The sequence below is a fragment of the Rana temporaria genome, chromosome 9, assembly GCF_905171775.1.
Source record: "Rana temporaria chromosome 9, aRanTem1.1, whole genome shotgun sequence".
NCBI lineage: Eukaryota > Metazoa > Chordata > Amphibia > Anura > Ranidae > Rana > Rana temporaria.
In genome coordinates, this window is record NC_053497.1 from 61710932 (window position 1) to 61733107 (window position 22176).

Genomic DNA, 22176 nt, shown 5'->3' on the forward strand with positions numbered 1-22176 from the left:
ATCCTGCTCCTAATGCATCTAAAAGCTCATGGCAATTGACCAAACCAACAAAGGTAAAAATAGGTAAAAAGAAAATTTTAATGATAAAAGAAAACAATGACAGCCATATGCTACACACAATCCTGAGGTTAATTGTTTAAATGAGGATCTAGCACTAGCATGAAAGAAAGTAATGTGGGCAGCCCAAAAATACTAATATGCAGTGAGCTAACTATGAGGGAGGCTGTTCTTGGACCAGAGTGGGTGCTCTCTTTAATCACTGAAAAACAAAAGGAAAGACAAGAGCGCAAACCCCATAGTGTAGTACAGGGGCGGCCCGTCCATTAAGGGCGCACAGGCGCCGCCCCCTCTCTCCAGCCACCCTCTATGGATAATGGATAGATTCATGCATTGCATGAATCTATCCCTGGCCGCCACCGCCACTGCCACCCCCTATTCTGGCGTCCGGACCCTTTTCGGACGCCGGGCACCTGAATTACAGAGGCGGGGGTATATTTTTGAAGTACCTGATTATTGAAGCACCTGAATTCAGAGTCCACCCAGGTGTGTTAGAAAATCGAAGGAATTTTCACTTTTCTAACACTGAACCGCCTCTCCGACAATCATTAAGCATGGGCTTGTTACCCGTCACCTGATTGGCTGAAGGCACAGGCGCTGCTATTGGAGGCCTACAGCTGCTTCTACAGGCATGAGAAAAGTGCAAAACACCTCTAAAAGCAGTGTTTTTTAGGGCGTTAAAAGGCCCTAAAACCCAACATACAGTTCAATCTTTACTAGGTCTTTTCTGTTAATATATTTTGGGTGTTTTTCCATTATTTTGTCTACCCCTGTAAATGCATTTTCATTATTAATTAGATTTAATCTCAATTACTCTACTAAGTAATAATAAATAACTAAATAAATTATAATAAAAATATAAAATAAAAAATATTGAAATAAATAATAATAAATAAGTGTTAGCATGTAAATTTTATTTTAGGGCCCTTTCACGCTGGGTTTTTTTTCAGGCGCTTTAGCGTTAAAAAAAAAGTGCCTGTAAGACCCCTTTCACACTGGGGCATTTTTCAGGCGCTTTAGCGTTAAAAAAAGCGCCTGTAAAGCGCCTGAAAGAAGCTGCATCTGCAATCCCAATGTGAAAGCCTTCTGCTTTCACACTAAAGTGCCTGAAAAACGCCCCAATGTGAAAGGGGTCTTAGCGTTAAAAAAATGCCTGTAAATCGCCTGAAAGAAGCCTCATCTGCAATCCCAATGTGAAAACCCAAGTGCTTTCACACTGAGGCGCTGCAAGCAGCTTCTTTGCAGTGCTTTAGGAGCGTTGAATACACCGCTCCTAAAGCGCCCCTTCCCATTGAGGCTCTTTTTTTTAATGCCAAAGCGCCTGAAAAACGCCCCAGTGTGAAAGGGGTCTTAGCGGCACTTTACCAGCGGTTTTCGGGCGCTGGCAGTGTGAAAGGGCTCTGTAAGCACTCGGGCTTTCACATTGGGATTGCAGATGAGGCATTCCTTGACTTCAGGCCCAGATTGGAAATCCACCATGCCTGGGAGATTCCAGCCTTGCAGACACGGCGGGAGGCCCAAGGACAGAATCTGTTTGTCCTACGCTGCAGGCACAAACTGAAGGTTGGCCTTGGGACTAAATGGCCTGCACACAGCAGTGGAGGGATAGAACTTCCTGCGCAGGAAGATCCTGGACATATGGCTCATATCAAACAGAAGCTTCAATGTTTGCTGGACATTGGCTTACAGGATAGGGAGGACTGATACATGCACAGAAGATCATCAAGGTAGCCTATATGTATCTTCTGGGAACAGAGCACAGCTGAGGCTAGGAAAAAAACCATGGAGAAAACTCAGGGGGCCATAGACAGGCCAAAGCAAAAGGTGACAAATTGGTAGTGCTGATTTATATGTGAATAAGGGGGCTAAGGTTTAACATGTCAACGACTAATAAACACAAGGGGGTGTACTGGTGAATGCAATTCACCTGGAGGGGTGAAACGATTGGATATATGTGAGATATACCACTATTAAATTACAAATTATATGCAAAATATGTGATGATGTGAGTCTCAACACAAAAAAAGGATCAGAATACAGCAATCAATTCTAATTACAATAACACACAGGTGATGTAATCATATGGAAAAAAGTTCATGAAGATAAAGTTCATATAAACAAATTCTTCTTAGAGGTAGGCATGCAGTCTCATTCGCAGATGTAAGAAACGCCTTCACCCTCTAAACAATTTCACCCGAAGTGCTCTGGATAATTTATGCACTTACCCCAACGCATGGACCCCTTTACTGAAAAAGTGGGTCATGCACGCTGAGCAGGATTAGTGCCTGCACACTCAAAGGCAAGGACTGGAACCAGGACTCCAATTAACAATGCGATATATTCAAACCAATGGAAAAACAAAAAGGGGATCTCATAGCATGATATTGTTTATTTAAAAGACATTAAAATACAACAGCTGATTGGCCTCTTACTTGCTAAGTGCCTGCCCGGCACTGGGACTGCATACGTGTAAGTGTATCTCAGTAGAGGACCTCGCTCGGCTAGGTGAAAGCTGGCGGCTGTGCGTCCGATACTGTAGCAGGCTGGTGGGTTGCCGGGATCAGCTGAGGTGCGGGGTAACCAGTACTAGAGCCGCCGACATATGTTTCGTGCGTTGCACGTCATCAGGGGCCCCAAGTATGGCACAATCTTGACCTTGGAGCTGGAGGCTTGGGGGGATAAAAATTAACTTTTTCTAGGTAGAAGGTCTAACTGCTGAAGCGTGAGGTATCTTTTTTGTGGGTGGAGAGTACTTTTCCCTTCTTTGATCCCTTTTTATTGTGTTAATCCAAGGAGGGACCAAATAGGTGTTCTCCTTCAAGGGGCAGACATTCTAGACATTTCGTGCATAGGGGTTCAGCTGACCAGCATTTGAGCTTAAGATTCCACATATGGACAGAGAAAAAGCTCATCCTGGAAATTTGGCAGAGCATGTCCACCAAGGCATTCATGCAGTAGTAAAAAGCCATGGATGGTGCTAGGGTCTTAACCCATGTACTTAATCCAGGTAGTCAAAGCCTGACAAACCAACCAGCCAAAGGAGCAACTGGGGGTTGCATAGCAGGGCCTGCCAAGACCCAAAAAGCTTTAAAGAGCGCCTCCAACTTTTTATATATTGAGTCTTTAACACAGATTATTCTCTACAGGAATGGTCAGGGTCTTGTTAAAACAAAAGATGGCAGGCTCCACAAAGGGGACTTTCTATTTGTGTGGAAAAGCTTGCTTTGAATAGGATATTGCAAACAAAATGAGGAGCAAATCGTTTCTCAGGGTGAGGCCAGTCACCATTTAAGACAGGTTCCAATACTGATTGGACGGGAAAGGTTTTAGCATGCTTGGGAGCGATTGAAAGGGCACCCCACATGAGGGGGCGTCTGGCAAGTTTTTTTTTAGTGTAACGTGCACGCATTAAAAATTTGTCAAAAACACAGTTAGCGCGTCTTAATGCAATAGGTATGTTACTAGAGGTTCACATTTCTTTGCACGTCTGAATGAGCCCCACACAGGCTCTGTACGCTGTGCGGCTGGGGGCATGGAGTCTTATAGAAAACACTGAAAATGGAAATCCACACCTCCCAACTTTCTGAGATGGTAATGAGGGACACCAATTAGCAAATGTATGTAGGCATAGGACACACACCCTGCCACGCCCCCTTAAAGGAGAATTGTACAAAAAAAATGTTAAACCCACAAGTGCTTTTTTTACTTCGACTATTTCTTTATATTGGCTTTTGAGATGTAAAAGTTCAGCAATTAAAAAATTGGATGAAAGGTTTAGCTCCGGGAAACACATTTTCAAAGATAAATATGTGCATTTTGTATAGAAAAATATAGATCAGCCCAAAATGAGGGACAAATGAGGAGGAAAGAGGGACATTGTTCCAAATCAGGGAAAGCTAGGCGCTATGAGCAGGGCTTTTTTTCAGGGGGAACTTGGGGGAACTCAGTTCCACCACCTCTGGCTCAGACCCTTTGATGCCTGCTCACCACAATCACTTGTAAACACAGAAGTCTGGTTTCTGTGTTTACAAGTGACAGTTCTGCACTCTGTATGTAATGAAATCCTGGCATTTAAAGCGGAGCTCCGCCGTTTAAAAAATATTAAAAGCCAGCAGCTACAAATAATGCAGCTGCTGACTTTTAATATATGGACACTTACTTGTTCTGGAGCCGGCGACGTCTGCAGCAGAAGACGAGCAATCGCTTGTCTATCTGCTGCCCCCACCACCATCCTCGGTGAGGGAATCAGGAAGTGAAGCGTTTCGGCTTCACTGCCCGATTCCCTACGTCGCATGCACGTGTCGCACAGCGCCATCCCCGCTGTGTTCTGGAAGCCGAGTGTTTCCCAGAACACAACGGGCGGGGGCGGGAAGTGACGAACTACCCGCAGAATCCCAGCAGAGAGGACTCCCGGAAGTGGGTGCAGATACCTGTCTTAGACAGGTATCTGCACCCCCCCCCCCCTGAAAGGTGTCAAATGTGACACTGGAGGGGGAGGGGGGTTCCGATGAGCGGACGTTCCACTTTAGGGTGGAGCTCCGCTTTAATGCCCCTTTAAGACTCTTCTACTGTTTGTGAAATCTGACCACACCCACTATTTGATGTGATTTTGAGGGTCGTAGTTGAGTTCCAGGGCCTATTGTTTGAGAAAAAAATCCCTGGCTATGAGAATGGCAATAAGACATCAAGCATTGCCAGTGGTTGGTCAGATTAGGCGACCTGTCAGAATAAGTAACGGAAGTGACGCTCTGTTGCCGGAAAGCAGACATCTTTTTACACCCAACAAAGTTTTGCGTTTTACACTTATTTTTAACAGTACAGTGAGTTTATATAGTCAAATACAGTACTTAGAACTCTGTCTGACTGGTTAGATGTTGAATTTTAAAAGCAGCCTGCTTTTAAAATACAGTCAGACAGAGTTCCAAGTACTGTATTTCACTATATAAACTCACTTTACTGTTAAAAATAAGTGTAAAAGGCAAAACTCCATTGGGTGTAAAAAGATGTCCGCTTCCACCTTCTCAGTGTTTCCTTACTATGGAGGACTGCGGGGTGTAGCAAGATGGAGGCGATGAAACGTCACTTCCGTTACACATTCTGACGAGTCGCCTAATCTGATGAAACTTCGCTTCTCGCAGATATCACGCTCGATCCAGCAGGTGGCGCTATGCGCAGGAACAAGGCAGGGGGAGCGGAATCTGATACTACACTGGCACTCTGCCTCAACAAAGATGGCTGCTCTAACCTACCAGAGCTCGGGCGCTTCCGCCTGCTCTCAGTTTCAACCGGAAATGGTTCGGCGTGGGCTGTAAGAGACTATGGAGCAAGCGAAGATGGCTTCTCCTAAAAGTGCGCCGAAGGATGCTCAGGTAATGGTTGTGTGTGGAGCGGGAGGGTGTGTACGGGGAAGCTGTGCTGAGTGAAAGTGAAACTAATCATGTGTCCTCTATCATGACTGTCCGCCGTGGTGCATTGAGTGAGGATGGTCATAGTGGTTTCATTTACAGTACAAGGTTGCTAGTACATAATGGGAAGCCTGCAAGTCTCCATTCACTGGAATTGGCTGCCCTATTAGCAACAAAGTATCTCATGGAGCGCTGTGCTGTGCCCTGCTTTGTGTGTTTTGTCGCACAACAAAATGAATGATTCCAAACCATGTCAACAAATAGGACTCGTGCACACTTGGCGTAAAAAATTGCACTTTTACGTTTTATTTTAATTTTGTTTTGCCTCTAAATGCCTCTCTATGTTAGTCTATGTGTACACACAGGCATTTCCAGGCAGGAAAAAATAAAATAAATCACATGTGCGTTCAGGAGAGGAGCGTTCCGCCAAAAAAACGAAGCCGGGCGCACCTAAGTAGTAAGTGCGTTGAGTGTTCGTTCATTTCAAGGGCCAGAATAAATTTTCTGCCCAATAAAATGAATGACTGTCCAAACATGCGATGCACCCAAATGCATTTTGAAAAATACATCTTTTCTCCTGCCAGTAGAAAAGGAGGTTAGAAAAAGCGGGCAAACCCGGTGTGCTTGAGGCCTTCCTGGCACTGAGTGCGACGGATGTTTTTTGTTGCGTTTTCCAGGAACGCCCAGATGTGAATGCAGCGTCACTAGTGGCCGAATAGCGCAGCAAAATTAGTGTTAAAGCGCCTATAACAATGGCGGCGCTTTACCGGCATCGCACCTTCCGCCGCAGTGTAAACGGGGCCTAACTGGCTTTCTATTACATTAACGGCTTCAATACCGGCACTTAAAGTGGAGGTTCACCCAAAAACTTAATTTTTAACATTAGATTGAGACTCATTTTGTCAAGGGGAATCTGGTGTTTTTTTTTAAATCAAAGCAGTACTTACCGTTTTAGAGAGCGATCTTCTCCGCCGCTTCCGGGTATGGGCTGGGGGACTGGGCGTTCCTATTTGATTGACAGGCTTCAGACGGTCGCATACATTGCGTCACGATTTTCCAAAAGTAGCCGAACGCCGGCGCCCTATAGAGCCGCACCGACGTTCGGCTTTTTTCGGCTACTCGTGACGCGATGTATGCGACCGTGGGAAGCTTGTCGGAAGCCTGTCAATCAAATAGGAACGCCCAGTCCCGAAGACCATACCCGGAAGCGGCGGAGAAGATCTATCTCTAAAACGGTAAGTACTGCTTTGATTTAAAAAAAAACACCCGATTCCCCTTGATAAAATAACCCTCAATCTAATGTTAAAAATTGTTTTTCGGGTGAACTCCCGCTTTAACCCCCCCTTCCTGCACAGGACAATTTCCAGCTCTGTCACTCTTTGACAATTACACGACCGGTCATGCAAAACTGTACCCAAATAAAAATGTTGTCGTTTTTTTCCCCCCAAAAATAGAGCTTTTTTGTTAAAGGGGTTGTAATGGTTGGTTTTTTTATTTTCTAAATAGGTTTCTTTAACCACCTAACCCCCAGACCATATTGCTGGTCAAAGACCAGAGCACTTTTCGCAATTCGGCACTAGGTCGCTTTAACTGACAATTGCGCGGTCATGCGCTGTGGCCCCCCAAACAAAATTGGCGTCCTTTTTTCCCCACAATTAGCTTTCTTTTGGTGGTATTTGATCACCTCTGCGGTTTTTAGTTTTTGCGCTATAAACAAAAATAGAGCGACAATTTTGAAAAAAATAATATTTTTTGCTATAAAAAATATCCCCCAAAAATATATAAAAAATACTTTTTTCCTCAGTTTATACGTATTCTTCTACATATTTTTCGTAAAAAAAAAAATCGCAATAAGCGTTTGGTTTGCACAAAAGTTATAGCGTTTACAAAATAGGTGGCATTTTTATGTCATTTTTATTAATATTTTTTTTTTTTTACTAGTAATGGCGGCGATCAGTGATTTTCTTTTTTTTTTCGGTACTGCGACGATATGGCGGACACTTTTGACACATTTTTGGGACCATTGGCATTTTTATAGCGATCAGTGCTATAAAAATGCATTGGATTACTATAAAAATGCCACTGGCAGTGAAGGGGTTAACACTAGGGGGCGGGGGAAGGGGTTAAGTATGTTCCCTGGGTGTGTTCTAACTGTAGGGGGGGGTGGACTGACATGGGGAAAATGACTGCTCTTCTGTTCATACATTGTATGAACAGAAGATCAGCATTTCTCTCCCTGACAGGACCGGGAGCTGTGTGTTTACACACACAGCTCCCGGGCCTTGCTCTGTAACGAGCGATCGCGTGTGCCCGGCGGCGAGCGTGCCCGCCCCTAGTGGCCTGCGCGAGAGCCGACATATAGCTACGGGCTCTCGCGCAGGGGAGCCGACCCGTAAAACGACGGCGGCTGGTCGGCAACTAGTTAAGCAAGTGCATTGTTTCACTTACCTTTTCCTCCCATTTCCCTTCAAAACATTTTATTTTTTCCTTTTTCTCTTTGTCTGAATTTCTCACTTCCTGGTCCTCCTCAGTAAGGTGTTCAGTAAGCTGTTCTCAATGACTTTCCACCGCTCAGATGATGGAAAGCTTACTGAGGAGAAACAGGAAGTGAGAAATTCAAACAAAGAAAAAAAACATTTAGAAGGGAAATCGAAGGAAAAGGTAAGTGCACCAACAATGCACAAGCTTAAAAGCAACCTATTTAGAAAATAAATGACAAACCTTTACAACCAAATTAAATGAAAAAAGACCAAAAATTAAAAAACAAAACTGTTTTATATTTTGTTATACATTTTAACAAACGTGTAATTCTTCTCCATTGATGTACGGTGATGAGTCTGCACTGATGGGTGGGCACTGCTAGGTGGCAGCACTGGTGGACATTGATTGGTGGCACTGATATGCACTGGTGAACACTGGCAGGCACAGTTGTGGTGGCTTTGGCTCCTCTTCTTCGGGACCGTTGGCCCTTTTACAGAAGCCGGTGATCAGTGTTTTTTTCTTTTTTCCTCCTCGCTCTGTCAGCACGGGAAAAAAAAAAGATTACCGATCTTCTGTTTACACCACGTGATCAGCTGATCATATGCTAAGGAGCCAGGATCCCTATAGTCATTCGGCTATAGCAAGGAGATTAAACTAAAACACTTCACTCCTGAAAACCGGTAGTACAAATCTGCCACAGAAGTGCTGCAAATCCACTTGAGGACCAGTTCACACCATAGAAATGCAGTCTGGATGCGTTTCTGCATGTGTGTTAACACATTTTTGGTGCATTTTTTTCACCTTATGGACGTGTGTTTTGGTGCGCGTTTGTTCCATTTAGGTGCATTCTTGGTGTGTTTTTGATGTGTTTTACTGCATTCCAGTACAGGAAAAATGCAGCATGTTCTACTTCTGGAACTGGAATGCACTTGAACTGACTGCACTGGTGTGAACTATGCCATTGGAAGTCATATAACCTATAACGCGGCAAAACGCAGCTAAACACGGCATGAAAATGTGGCAAAGTTTAATCATTTAGGAGCAGTTGTAAAAATGTCCCGTGTACATGGAGCCTAACGCCACTGCTTTGATTCTCCCCGACTGCAGCAAGTATTTTATTCGCCTATGGAGATTTTAAAGGGTAAAAGTTTGTCGGCATTCCACGAGCGGACGCAATTTTGAAACGTGACATGTTGGGTATGAATTTACCCGGCGTAACATTATCTTTAACAATATTAAAAAAAAATGGGGATAACTTTACTGTTGTCTTATTTTTTAATTAAAGTGAAATTTTTTCCCAAAAAAGTGCGCTTGTAAGACCGCTGCGCAAATACGGCATGACAAAGTATTGCAACGAACGCCATTTTATTCTCTAGGGTGTTAGGATAAAAAATATATATAATGTTTGGGGGTTCTAATTAGAAGGAAGAAGATGGCAGTGAAAATAGTGAAAAATTACATTAGAATTGCTGTTTAACTTGTAATGCTTAAAGCGGGAGTTCACCCATTTAAAAAAAAAAAAAAAAATCTCCCCTTAGCTTCCTGCTCGTTCGGTCTAGGGGAATCGGCTATTTATATTAAAATATGTGCAGTACTTACCCGTTTTCGAGCTGCATCTTCTTCCGTCGCTTCCGGGTATGGGCTTCGGGAATGGGCGTTCCTTCTTGATTGACATTCTTCCGAGAGGCTTCCGACGGTCGCATCCATCGCGTCACTCGTAGCCGAAAGAAGCCGAACGTCGGTGCGGCTCTATACTGCGCCTGCGCACCGACGTTCGGCTTCTTTCGGAAAATCGTGACGCGATGGATGCGACCGTCGGAAGCCTCTCGGAAACCTGTCAATCAAGAAGGAACGCCCATTCCCGAAGCCCATACCCGGAAGCGACGGAGAGGATGCGTCTCGTAAACGGGTAAGTACTGCACATATTTTAAAATAAATAGCCGATTCCCCTAGTAATAACGAGCAGGAATCTAAGGGGGAAAAGTGCCCTCTAAGGGTGAACCCCCGCTTTAACTTGTAATACCAACGGCTACCACCAGATGGCGCCAGCTCACAGAAGGAAGAGCTGGGGACTTCACAAGGCCGCAAAGCTGTGGCCTCAATTACCGGACATCACGGGCCCCCCGCGATCGAGCGGCGGGGGAGGTGGGGGCCTAGTCCGCCGCGATCCTGGGGAAAAGGCGCTCTGCGGACTAGGCCGTAGCCGCGGCCTCGCCTAAAATATCCTGCCCACAGCGATCCTGGGGAAAGGCCGCGAGCGCCGGTCCTATGAAACAAAATGTTTTATTTATTTTTTGCCCGCCTTCCAAGCCAAGACCCCACTCGCCAGGACGCTATTTCTAGTCGCCATGGCGACCGGGATTTGTAGAGCCCTGGCTTATGGTGTGTTTTTCATAGGTCATGTGACTTTGTTAATGATGCGTTCTTGCTGCGTTTTCAATGCATTTGAACGGGGAGGTGTTTTTTTTTTTTTTTAACCAAAAATGCACAAAGCTGGATTATTGACACTACAGTGGCCCCTTCGCAGCCATTGTGAAGACATACATAGAATTTTTAAAGGGATACATTTTTCTTAAACTTTTCTTGCGCTAAAGGGTATCAATGGCCGACAAATTCACATTCATTTAAATTGATGATAATAAATAAAAAGTTGAATATAATACAGTTCTATATAAATATTCTGTCGTTTATGGCCAAGTGCATCCTGCATTTTCGGGACAACAGTCCCAGAAATGTCTCGGCAGTCATTGTCGGCAGATTTTTGTTGAATGGTGCAGTGTTCTGGCAGGATGGACAACCAGACAGTAAGGTACTCACTAAGGGGGCCCACATTTTGTTATGGCTGTTTTCATTTATTTTGATTGCCACTTGTGTGATTAGACTTTGTGGCATGTTGCTTGGATAAGGAGATACATTTCTTATTGTGTGATCAAACTGTGTGATGTGGTTTCATGTATAGATCGGATTGTAATGTTTATGAAATCATTCTGTTTACAGGTCATGGCCCAGATATTAAAGGATATGGGGATTACGGAGTATGAACCCAGAGTTATCAACCAGATGTTGGAATTCACATACAGTAAGTAAAAATGGCTGAATGAATGTAAATTCCAGAACTCATTGGAAGTTTTAGTGTGTATTAGTGTGTGATGCAGAGATAAGTAATCAGAGATCCTTTTGCACAGGTGTTCAGCCTCACTGCAAATCCCATTGGCAAGATTTTAATGATTTCTGTGGTTGCGATTAACAGCTGTGTGTGGTTAGCAGAAGCCGCCGAGTCAGTGGGCATAGGTATGATCAGGTTCATGATCGTTCGCAGCAGACAGCAATTACCTGCAGTGATCGCAGCAGGAAGCTCTCAGTCCCAGCCACAGGAATCGATAGATTCTTGCCCCGTGGTTCTGCATCGTGGCTAAATGCACTTGGAACCTAAAGGCCCATGAACTCAATCCAAAAATCGTACAAAAAATAACACTTTCGAAGCGATTGTACCATAATCGGAATGTTGGTACAGAGCTTTCGAGAGCCGATCACGACAGTTCGTCTGATATTATCCGATTAAACATGCACAACAATTATTCTCGTACGATACCAGATCGCGAGATTTCCATTTTAATCAGTACAGTTGTTATCCAAAAATACACTACAACACAACATCACTTCCGAATTCTTTTATTCTGTCAGATTAGAATTTTCGTAACTTTAGTAAACGCTTCATGTTCGATATGCAACTAGCATGCAAAAATAAAAAACAAACGATTTGTCATCAGATTTTCAGATCGTGTGTACGGGGCTTTGAGTAGAGGGTTTTTTTGTAATGGGATTGTATTATTAAGGATAGAGGAGTGATAGGTTTAGGATGGAGTGAGCAGAATAGCCATTGACTTGCCATACACAAGGTGTTGGGTTCCATCCCATAAGAGGTTGGTGATTTAAAACTAGGATTCCCAATTTCGATGTAGCCTCTCTCTGTATGTGCCTTGAAAGTTACAGAATAATAATATAGGGATCTGTTTAGCCCTTATGCTCTGTTGCTGCTGAGAGCTCCATATTAACACCTGTGGTTCTTGGCAATCCCATAGAAAATGCCTCCTTTGTTTTAATGTAATTGGGAAATCTCACTTTTCCTTCTAGGATATGTAACTACAATACTGGAAGATGCAAAAATTTACTCAAGTCATGCTAAGAAGAACAGCATTGATGCCGATGATGTCAGACTTGCCATACAGTGTCGGACAGACCAATCTTTTACCGCTCCACCTCCAAGAGATGTAAGTAAAACATATAAAAGCTTCTCTCTGTACAGTCAAGTATGTGTCCTACAATCACTCTCATACAGTTTACAGTGCACTCTATGGAGCATGAGGCCATCCTTTCTCTTTTTTTCAGGAGTGCATCACACAGCCCTTCTTCTCACATACTACATTACATGTTTATAGCTTTCCTCATCACACTATACAATGCATATAGCCCCCCCCCCTGCACTATACAGTACATGTAATCTTTTCCTCACACATTTCATAGCCCTTTCTCTTCCCTATACTCTGTAGTGCATGGGGTAGGCAACCTGGAGATCTACCTAAATGATCAAAGATCACTGAGGTTCAGCTTTTTTTCACCCTATTTTTCTTCCTTCTGGCGGAACGGATCGGATGAATACGGACACACGGTCCGTATTCATCGGATTCCCCATAGGGGAGAGCGGAGGAAAGACAGGGCGGTCTCTGCACTGTGTGCGGGGACCGCCCTGTCCGCCGACAGCTCAGCGGGGATTTACGGATGATCCCCGCTGAGCCGACGGGCACACACACGGGGCGGATCAATACGGATCCGCTCCGTGTGAAAGGGCCCATAGGGTTTTCTTCCATCCGAAAAAGCGGACGCGGATGTTTGCGGACGTTAGCGGATGATGCATGCGCTAACGTCTGCAATCCCATAGGAAAGCATTACAAGTCTTGTAAAAAAACAGACCGTTTGTCCGCCCGTGTGAAAGGGCCCTAAGGGTGGTAACAAAGGTGAATGCAGAGCGTTGTCACCTTTATAATAGAAAGTGCCTGTGCAAGGATCTTCGTGGCAGAATTGGCAGCTTTTGGACCTGCAAGGTAGGGCTGGGGAAAAAAATCGATTTGAATCTAGAATCGAGTTGAGAGGTCAAATCATTCAGATTTTCAGCAAATCGATTTTTATTTTTTTATTTTTATTTTTCACTGCCCTGGCCCTGAGGAGCTGTGGGAAGAAGTTTTTAGGCGAGGCCGCTGCTTCGGCCTAGTCCGCGAGTCCGGACGCCGCGGATTAGGCGGAAGCCGCAGCCTCACCTAAAAACTCCTGCCCGCAGCTCCTCAGGACCGGTGCGGTGTCCGTACAAAAAAATAATAATTTGAATCAAGGTTTTTTTTTTTTTTTTTTGGAGAAAATCTCCAAATTCTACTGCAAGGTAAAGGCATAATGGAAATGTGGGTGAGAATACTGCGCTTACCGAAATAGTATACAATGTAGAGCAACTAACAAAAAGAATTGACGAAACTTGAAGCAAAACATTAAAACAAAGTATAGCGTTAAAACGACAACATAATGAATATTAAAGTGCTGAGTGAAATGGGTACAAATTCCACTGGATGGAACCAGATGAAATGGGACCATAGGGAAGTGAAAAGAGTTCAAATAAAAGGTGAATTGATGACAAAGTATGGGGCAACAGTCCACACTGGAAGATAGACTCAGTGATGCAATCCAATACGGAAACAAGTGGGATAACTTCAACTTCAGTAAAATCACCAGGGATGGTGCGTCCTCCACCCGGGGTAGGGGGTAAACACTCTTACTAGAGGTTGTGGACTACCTGAAAACTAAGCCCTCCAGCGAAGTGATATAATCGCTGGAGGCAGCGTCAATCTTTACCCGGTCTTCCTTCTGGGTTTGTGGACTCCAGCTGTGTGACAGGCCAGAGCGGCAATGGCGTCACTCCTGTGCATGCGCAGGGGAGCAGTCGTTCACGGCACAGGTATCTGAAGGAACGACACAGGTTGTTGCTCCTTCAGAGCGCTGCATGTAATGTAAATATTGTGTAAACGATACAAATTTAGGAGATATTTACAGTACCTAAAGGTATGCCTTTATTATAGGCTTACCTGTAGGTGCAAATTATGCCTTTGAGTTTACTTCCTCTTTAACATGTTCACTTATGAGATTTGAATGGCTGGGTTTGCATATACGTTGTCTCTTTGATGCAAATATTTGTTTAAATATTGCAATCAATATACTGCCAATTTAAATGTTCTATTTGTTTATATACGCTTATTTTATTATACTTTTATGTACATTTTATATACATTTTTTTTTTTTCATAGTTTTTATTAGATATTGCAAGACAGAAGAACCAGACACCACTTCCCTTAATAAAACCTTACGCAGGACCCAGACTGCCTCCGGACAGATACTGTCTGACAGCACCAAACTATCGGCTTAAAACAATACAAAAAAAGGTATGTAACTTGTGCTGGTTTTTGCAAAGCTGTGTAAAAGCAGCTGGCTGATGGTGGTGGCGTTTGTTTGTTTTTATTTTTTGTTTGATTTTGTGAGTGCAAATGTTTTCCAACACCTTGTACATAAGTGTTTCCTGGTGCCCTCTGGCTAAACGTTGGCAAAGGAATTGAGTAGTCAGTTGACATGTCGTATTTTAAGGATGTTGCAAGTTTTAAATTGTCATGTTTTTTTTTTCTCCTAGTACTCAACTTCGACAAGTAGAATAACAGTGCCAAGACTTAGTGTAGGAGCTATGTCGAGCAGACCAAGCACTCCTACGTTAGGTAAGCCTGTCATGGCTAATTAAAGAACTTTCTACTTTACGTTATTTGCATTGAAACTGGTGAGAGCTCAAATGCTTTTTCAGAAAAAAATAAAAAATGTATGGCAAAAAACACAAAGTAATTTAACTCTGCTTTCGCCTGATGATTGTTTCATTGAACTCACTTAAAAGTGCATGTCAATGCCCTACATCTTGACACACAAGGTAATTATTTGCGTTCTTTTGGTGCTTTTTGCAGAAACGCACACAGTTCATTTAACATAGTTTCCTATGGAATATGTTCACATCTGTGCCTTTTTCAGCCGCTGCGTATTTGGAAAGGGTTTAATGACTTTTTCTTTCAATGCGAAACGGTGCTTTTTTGGTTCAATGAAGAAGGTGCAAAAAAGCATGTAGTACGTTGTTACCGCGATTTGCATTTTTTTAACCTGCCCAACAACAAAATCGTGTGTGCAAAAACGCACAGAAAAAAACACAGCAGAAACAGATGAAAAGCAAACTGCATAGGTGTCAACTGTAATTTATAAACAAAAACCATATACACAGTCTACAAATTCCTTTGACCAAGAAATTTTCTATTCTGCTCCTTCGAATTTTCTCGTCACCGTGGTCGAAAACGACCGTGGATTTGACCCCACTAACGATTAAAAAGTTGAACAAACTTTCTTAAAATTTCTTTTAAAAAAAGACCTTTTTTGTATGGCCAGCATAAGTGACAGCAGGCTCGGGTAGCTTTTACCAAGCCACCTTTCTATGACAAGGGAGTCTCCTACATAATACATTACACTGTCTGAAAATCGCCAAAACTGTCTTTTAAAAAAAAAAAAAAAATTAAATTAAAAAAATTGCTATGAGTCTGATATTTACCATATTCACCCTCTAAGAGTATATACAGTATATCTCTTTTGTCTGTTATTCTCTGGATTAGAGATTTTGCTCCCTAACCATATAGTTGGTTATTTATGTTTACCACTGCATATAGATATTTAGGAAGAAATTGCCTTTTATTTGAAACTTTACATATTAACTAAATTATACACCAAACTTCTTTTTATTTTTAACGTTATCTGCTTAATCGAAACAATCGGCCAACTAATTGATTATGGAAATGATCGTTAGTTGTAGCCCTAATCGCAGGTATTTAAGCTGGAATTTAGCAGATCTCCGTCGAGTCATGTGGACTAAGGTGTCATTGCCCTAGTTCCTGTCGCAGAACAGTTTTGGGGCCCAAATCCAAAGTGGACCTCTGCGCCCCATGTTTGATGTCCCAAATATTACCCCTGTTGCACTCTTAGGCCAGAGTTTCTCTTTTACATGAGAACTAAGGATGAGCTCTGGCGTGTTTGCATAGAACACGTGCAGAGCCCGCCAGGAAGTGTGCACGGCGATGTTCTAATCACAGCCAGGGAGACCTTGTCCCGATGCTCGGCTACAGGGATTGTGAAATGTCTCCCTGGCTGTTATTAGCGCAGCGCCGTGCACACTTCCTGGCGGGCTCTGCACGTGTTCTATGCGAACACGCCAGAGCTCATCCTTAATGAGAACATTTACCCTTCAATCTCAGATTTAGGCTGGGTTTACACTTGAGAATGCAACAGTCCGGCGCGTCTGCATTCACCGTTTTCAGGTCCGATTTCAGCCCGAATTTTGTGCTTAATTCGGACCTGAAACTTACCAAAAGACGAACAGGGCCCCTGTGCAATTCGCATCAGAGCCGCTGCTAAGATGTGTGAACCGTCTCCATAGAGAGCCGGTCACAATCTCCTGCTATGGGAATTGGATGCAGGGAAACCCGCATTCAATTCTCATAGGTGTTAAACCTAGTCCATTAACTTTTCAGTCAAAGAGTTGCTGACTATCTGCTTTTGCATGAGAGTCCTAGGCTTGCCCACTTTCACTCCAGAACTCTACAGCACAACTCAACTTTAGATTTTAACTTTGCCTTTTTTCCATTTATTTCTTTTTTCAACCAGTCAACCTTATTGCTATCATACAATAGACCAATAGCCTCCTATTGGATGGCATGTTTATAGCGATAAATACTCTTCTAGAACTTGGGTAAAAGCCTCCACTGCTGCCAGCATATGATAAACAGAGGCAGCAAAAGGGTTAATGGCATGGCTGTTGAAGCTCAAATTTTGAGAGACCGTGATATCTCTAAATCTGTGATTTCTACAATGCTAAAAGCTTGGAGGGCTGCTTCTAGTAAAGGTCTAGTATTGAATGAACATGGAGGGCACGCATCAATTGGTAGGAGTTTTGGGGCTTCCATCCCAGGAGTTTTCCCAAGAGAAGATTCCCTCCTTACAGCGGAGTTTGTGACTCAACAGCATGGCCCAGATTTCTACCCCTTGCATTCTTTTTCCAAAGACCATTGCCCTCTCACTCAATTCAAGTCCTCTGTACATTGACTCTTCCACATAGCTCTCTCCTGATAGTTGCCCTGGTATTCCATGGGATCTGTATCTGGTTCTCTTTGTAGTTCAGCAACCTCTGTTCAAGACATTTCTTTCTCTTCTCACCCACTTAGTGGTTTTCTCTGTAGCCATCACTTCTGTGAGGCCGGGGTCTGAACTGGCAGCCTTATCTTCTAAAAAAAAGTTCACTAAAAAGTTTGTCAAAGGTTAAAGGATCACTAAAGGAAGTTTTTTTTTTTTAGCTAAATAGCTTCCTTTACCTTACTGCAGTACTGGTTTCATGTCCTTATTATTTGTTTTTGCTTTGAAGTTGCTGTAATTATTCTGTGATCTCCACACTTCCTGGTTGTCTGTTTCCTTATAACCATCGTACTGGGAGCTTTTCATGGTGGTCTAAGCTGTCATTACTGTGTGTCTAAAACTTAACAGAACCAGATTCATTTTAAAAACAAAACACTGCCCTGGATTTGTTTGTTTTTGTTCTGTGTGTCTCTCTAGTTCACAGGAACATGAAACCAGTTTAAAAGTGAAACTACAGGCACATTATATGATTGATTTTTATCTATTTGTAATCATTTTTAAAAGGAATCGGTTAACTATTATGTCTCTATATCCTGTAAACAGTCATTTCAGCAAAACATATTTTAAAGCGCACTCATCCCAGTGTTCGCACCACACGTGTGGTATCACTACGAAGCGCTAGACCTCCACTGTAACTCTAAATGGGTAACCTGTAAAGGCCGTTAAACAAGCGTGACATGTTGGGTATCTATTTACTTGGCACAACATTATCTTTCATATTATACAAGACAATTGGTAACCACGTCCCGCAAAATCATGTACCTGTACGTCATTTTTCTGAAGTGGTTGTACTGGGGTGATGCTTGAGCTAAGCAGCGGGAGGGGACGTGGGACCCGAGTTTGGGGTCTTTTAGACCCTTGATCCCTTAGAGTATCTGTTCCTGTCACAAGGGGTGTTTATTTCTTGTGATGGCAATAAAAATGATCAGAAATGTATTTTTATTTTTTTAAAGGGACAGTGTTAAAAAATTTTTTTAAATCGCCCCCTCCGTATATGTTTGGGGGTTATAAGTAATTTTCTAGCAAAAAATACTGATTTAAATGTGTAAACAAAGTGCCAGAAAAGGCCTGGTCTTCAAGTGGTTAACCCTTTATTAAAACAAATACACAGTCGCTCCATGCCACTTAATTTGCAGAGCATCCTTTACTTTCTAAAGAAAAGGCTCAAATTCCTGCTTACTCTTACAATTCCACCAGTAATGATAGTCAATACAAAATGTCTCTGTATATAGCTGAGGAAGATGGGGCTATGGCTATGTTTTTGTCTTCAGGGGTGAGTGTGATTTGCTTTTAGTTTTTTTGATAATGCTTTAAGAAGCTTGCACTGTTAATAGACTAACAGTAAAATAGGCCTGGCAAAAAGCTGTAGTCTCGAGCTCCACCTGCTGCCTGAACAATAAATACTTATGCTTAAAAGTGTGTTTTACTTACAATTTAAACAAAAAATATATATGTATTTTTTTTCCATAAATATGAGTAAAGGAAAAATATATAAAAATACTATACATTCCCTTTTGTGCAGTCTAGCATTGCTAGTTTTAACTCGCAAACTATGATTTTTGCACTGAGCATTTTTTGTTTAAAATTTTGATTTTGATCTTGTTTCAGGGACCCCTTCAGGCCAAACAATGTCTGTTTCCAAGGTTGGGACACCAGTGTCTTTGGCAGGTCAGAGGTTTACAGTTCAGATCCCCACCTCACAGACAGCAGTGAAAACAGGTTAGTAAATTTCTTCCACTTTTCCTAGTGATTGTTAATATATTAATGCGAAAGTGAAGCTCCTGCTTTGGTAATAAAAAGGCTTTTTTTTTTATTTTTTTTTTTTTTTAATAACTATGAAGCTATTTTTATTTGCTTTAAGAAATAATGCATGACTGTAGCCACTGTTAGACAGTGGCTTATTAATAAAGTACATAGAAAACAGATCAAAAGCAAATAAAAAGTAAATTAAATTCAGACAGAGCTTGCTGTGAAGATAGGGTAGAAAAGAACTACATTACAAGATTATCCTGAGGATTTAATAGACTCTCAAGCCAGAGCCTGACCGCTTAGACTTCCAAGCTTCCAGATTTAACAATGACTCTGAGAGAAATTACTGAATGCTGAATTAACTTGACATAGACACCAAATAGGATTAGGTATGTTCTACCTGTAGGGGTCTACCTGTATTTTATAAATGTTTTCACTAGGGTTGTCCAGATACCGATACCAGTATCGGGACCGATACCGAGTATTTGCGGGAGTACTCGTACTCGCGCAAATACCCCCGATACCTAAATAGAATACTTCCCCCCCCCCTTTCCCCCCCCGCCGCATCGCGCCGCCGCATCGAGGGACATGGCTAGAGGGACATTGCTGCATATGTGAGGGACATGGCTAGAGGGACATTGCTGCATATGTGAGGGACATGGCTGCATATGTGAGGGACATGGCTAGAGGGACATGGCTGCATATGTGAGGGACATGGCTAGAGGGACATTGCTGCATATGTGAGGGACATGGCTAGAGGGACATTGCTGCATATGTGAGGGACAGGGCTAGAGGGACATTGCTGCATATGTGAGGGACATGGCTAGAGGGACATGGCTGCATATGTGAGGGACATGGCTAGAGGGACATGGCTGCATATGTGAGGGACATGGCTAGAGGGACATGGCTGCATATGTGGGGGACATGGCTGCATATGTGAGGGACATGGCTAGAGGGACATGGCTGCATATGTGGGGGACATGGCTGCATATGTGAGGGACATGGCTAGAGGGACATGGCTGCATATGTGAGGGACATGGCTGCATATGTGGGGGGCATGGCTGCATATGGGGGGGACATGGCTGCATTTGGGGACACATTTTAAAAAAGTATCGGTATTCGGTATCGGCGACTACTTGAAAAAAAGTATCGGTACTTGTACTCGGTCCTAAAAAAGTGGTATCGGGACAACCCTAGTTTTCACACAACTTTCATCCAAGATTGCACATCATTCTTACTGGATTTAATTAGAAAAATTTGTGAATTCTGAGTAAGTTATATGAACCTTGTGTGAAAATGCGCACACACACACTAACCCCGATCAGCCATAACATTATGACCACTGACCGATAAAGTGAAAAACTTTGACATGATTATATCATGACAGTGGCATCTGACAGTGGGGTGGGATATATAAGAAAGCAAGTGAACATGTTGTCCCTGAAGTTGATGTGTTGAAAGCAGAAACAAATGGGCAAGTGCAAGGATTTTAGCGACTTTGACGACTCCAAACTGCAGCTCTTCTGGGATGTCCTCAGTCTCCGGTAGCCAGGACCTGGAAGACCGGTGAACCGGCAACAGGGGTCATTAACGGCCAAAGCTTATTGATTCATGTGGGGAGCGAAAGCTGGCCTGTGTAGTCTGATCCAATAGGAGGGCTACTGTAGCTGAAATTGCCGAAAAAAATTAAAGCTGGTTCCAAGAGAAAGGTATCGAATGCACAATGCATTGCCGTTTGTTGAATAACTAATGCCCTATAACTAATGCCCTATAACTAATGCCCTATAACTGGGCTATGTAGCTGCAGACAGGTCAGGTGGCCAATGCAGACCAATGTCTACGCCCAAAAGTGCCTGCAAAATAGGCACATGAGCTTCAGAGCTTGACCACAGAGCAGTAATTGTTGCTGGCAGAAATTGGCATCTATTCCATTTTAAGTGTGCTTTTAGTTACTAATAAAGTTACCGTATATACTTGAGTATAAGCCGAGTTTTTCAGCCCATTTTTTTTTTTTTAAGCTGAAAAACTACCCCCTCTGCTTATACTCGAGTCAGCAGTAAAACAGCGGGTCTGCCACTGTGTAATCCATATGCAGTCGTACCTTTTTCATTAGTAAAACAGCGCGTGTCTGCCGCTGTATAATCCAGTCTGTTTGGTCGTCCATTGTAAGAAAGCCCCGCCTCCTCGCCTGCGATAGGCGGAACACTGATAGTTTCCCAGCATTGTATCAGTGTTTCTCTATCACGGATGAGGAGGCGGAGGCGGGGCTATCTTACAATGGACGGGAACAGACTGGATTATACAGCGGCAGACACACGCTGTTTTACGAATGAAAAGGTACGGCTGCACATGGATTACACAGCGCTGTTTTACTGCTGACTGTGAGAGACTTCATATGTGGGCACAGTGAGGCTGCAGATGGGCATTGTTTACCCAGTAGCTTCTGCATTTTCCCACCCTAGGCTTATACTCGAGTCAATGTTTTCCCATTTTTTTTTTGTGTGGTAAAATTGGGTGCCTTGGCTAATATTCGGGACGGCTTATACTCAAGTATATCTGGTAGTAGACACCCAGAAATTTCATTATGGTGAGGTATCTATTGGCACAAACTGCAAATTGCTGATGTAATTTTTGAAAAGGCACTTGGATGTTTATGGTGAAAATATAGAAAATTCTATATAGTAATGCATACTACAGAAGGCATTGCAGCTTGTTAAAACTATATAGTCTTCCCTGTCAAACTTTTGGGGTTCCTGGGGTATTTTTAAAGCAGTATTCATTGTTTTGTTTTTTCTTTATTTTGTAGCCACTCCTACAACAACCGTTCAGAATGTCTTGATCAACCCTTCCCTGATTGGATCAAAAAACATTCTCATAACTACAAATATGGTGCCATCACAGAACGCAACAAGTGAATCTAATTCGTTAAAGCGGAAACATGAAGATGACGAGGACTATGATGTAATATAAACTCTATTTACAACAATGAGAATGTACATAACAAGGAGGATTAGTAATTGTTGACATATTTGTGGACTGAGATTATAAAGCATAAGCATTGAAAGAAAGACAAATACTTTTTTAAAAAAAAATTTGGTTTGTTTTTTGTGTTTTTTTTTTTTTTTTTTTTTATGTTTTTTTTTGGAAAAAAACAAATAAACAGAATATGATTCTCATTCAA

At 42.7% G+C, this 22176-nt stretch overlaps 1 protein-coding gene across 1 annotated transcript; it reads left to right on the forward strand.

Annotated features, from left to right (window-relative positions):
• Positions 1-5263: 5263 nt before the first annotated feature.
• LOC120913596 (transcription initiation factor TFIID subunit 9-like) lies at positions 5264-21975 on the forward strand. Its single transcript, XM_040323662.1, has 7 exons — positions 5264-5426; positions 10941-11022; positions 12078-12214; positions 14291-14425; positions 14668-14749; positions 18855-18965; positions 21802-21975. The coding sequence occupies exons 1-7, from the start codon at positions 5376-5378 to the stop codon at positions 21963-21965; spliced, it is 762 nt and encodes a 253-aa protein (XP_040179596.1). The 5' UTR covers positions 5264-5375; the 3' UTR covers positions 21966-21975.
• Positions 21976-22176: the final 201 nt, after the last annotated feature.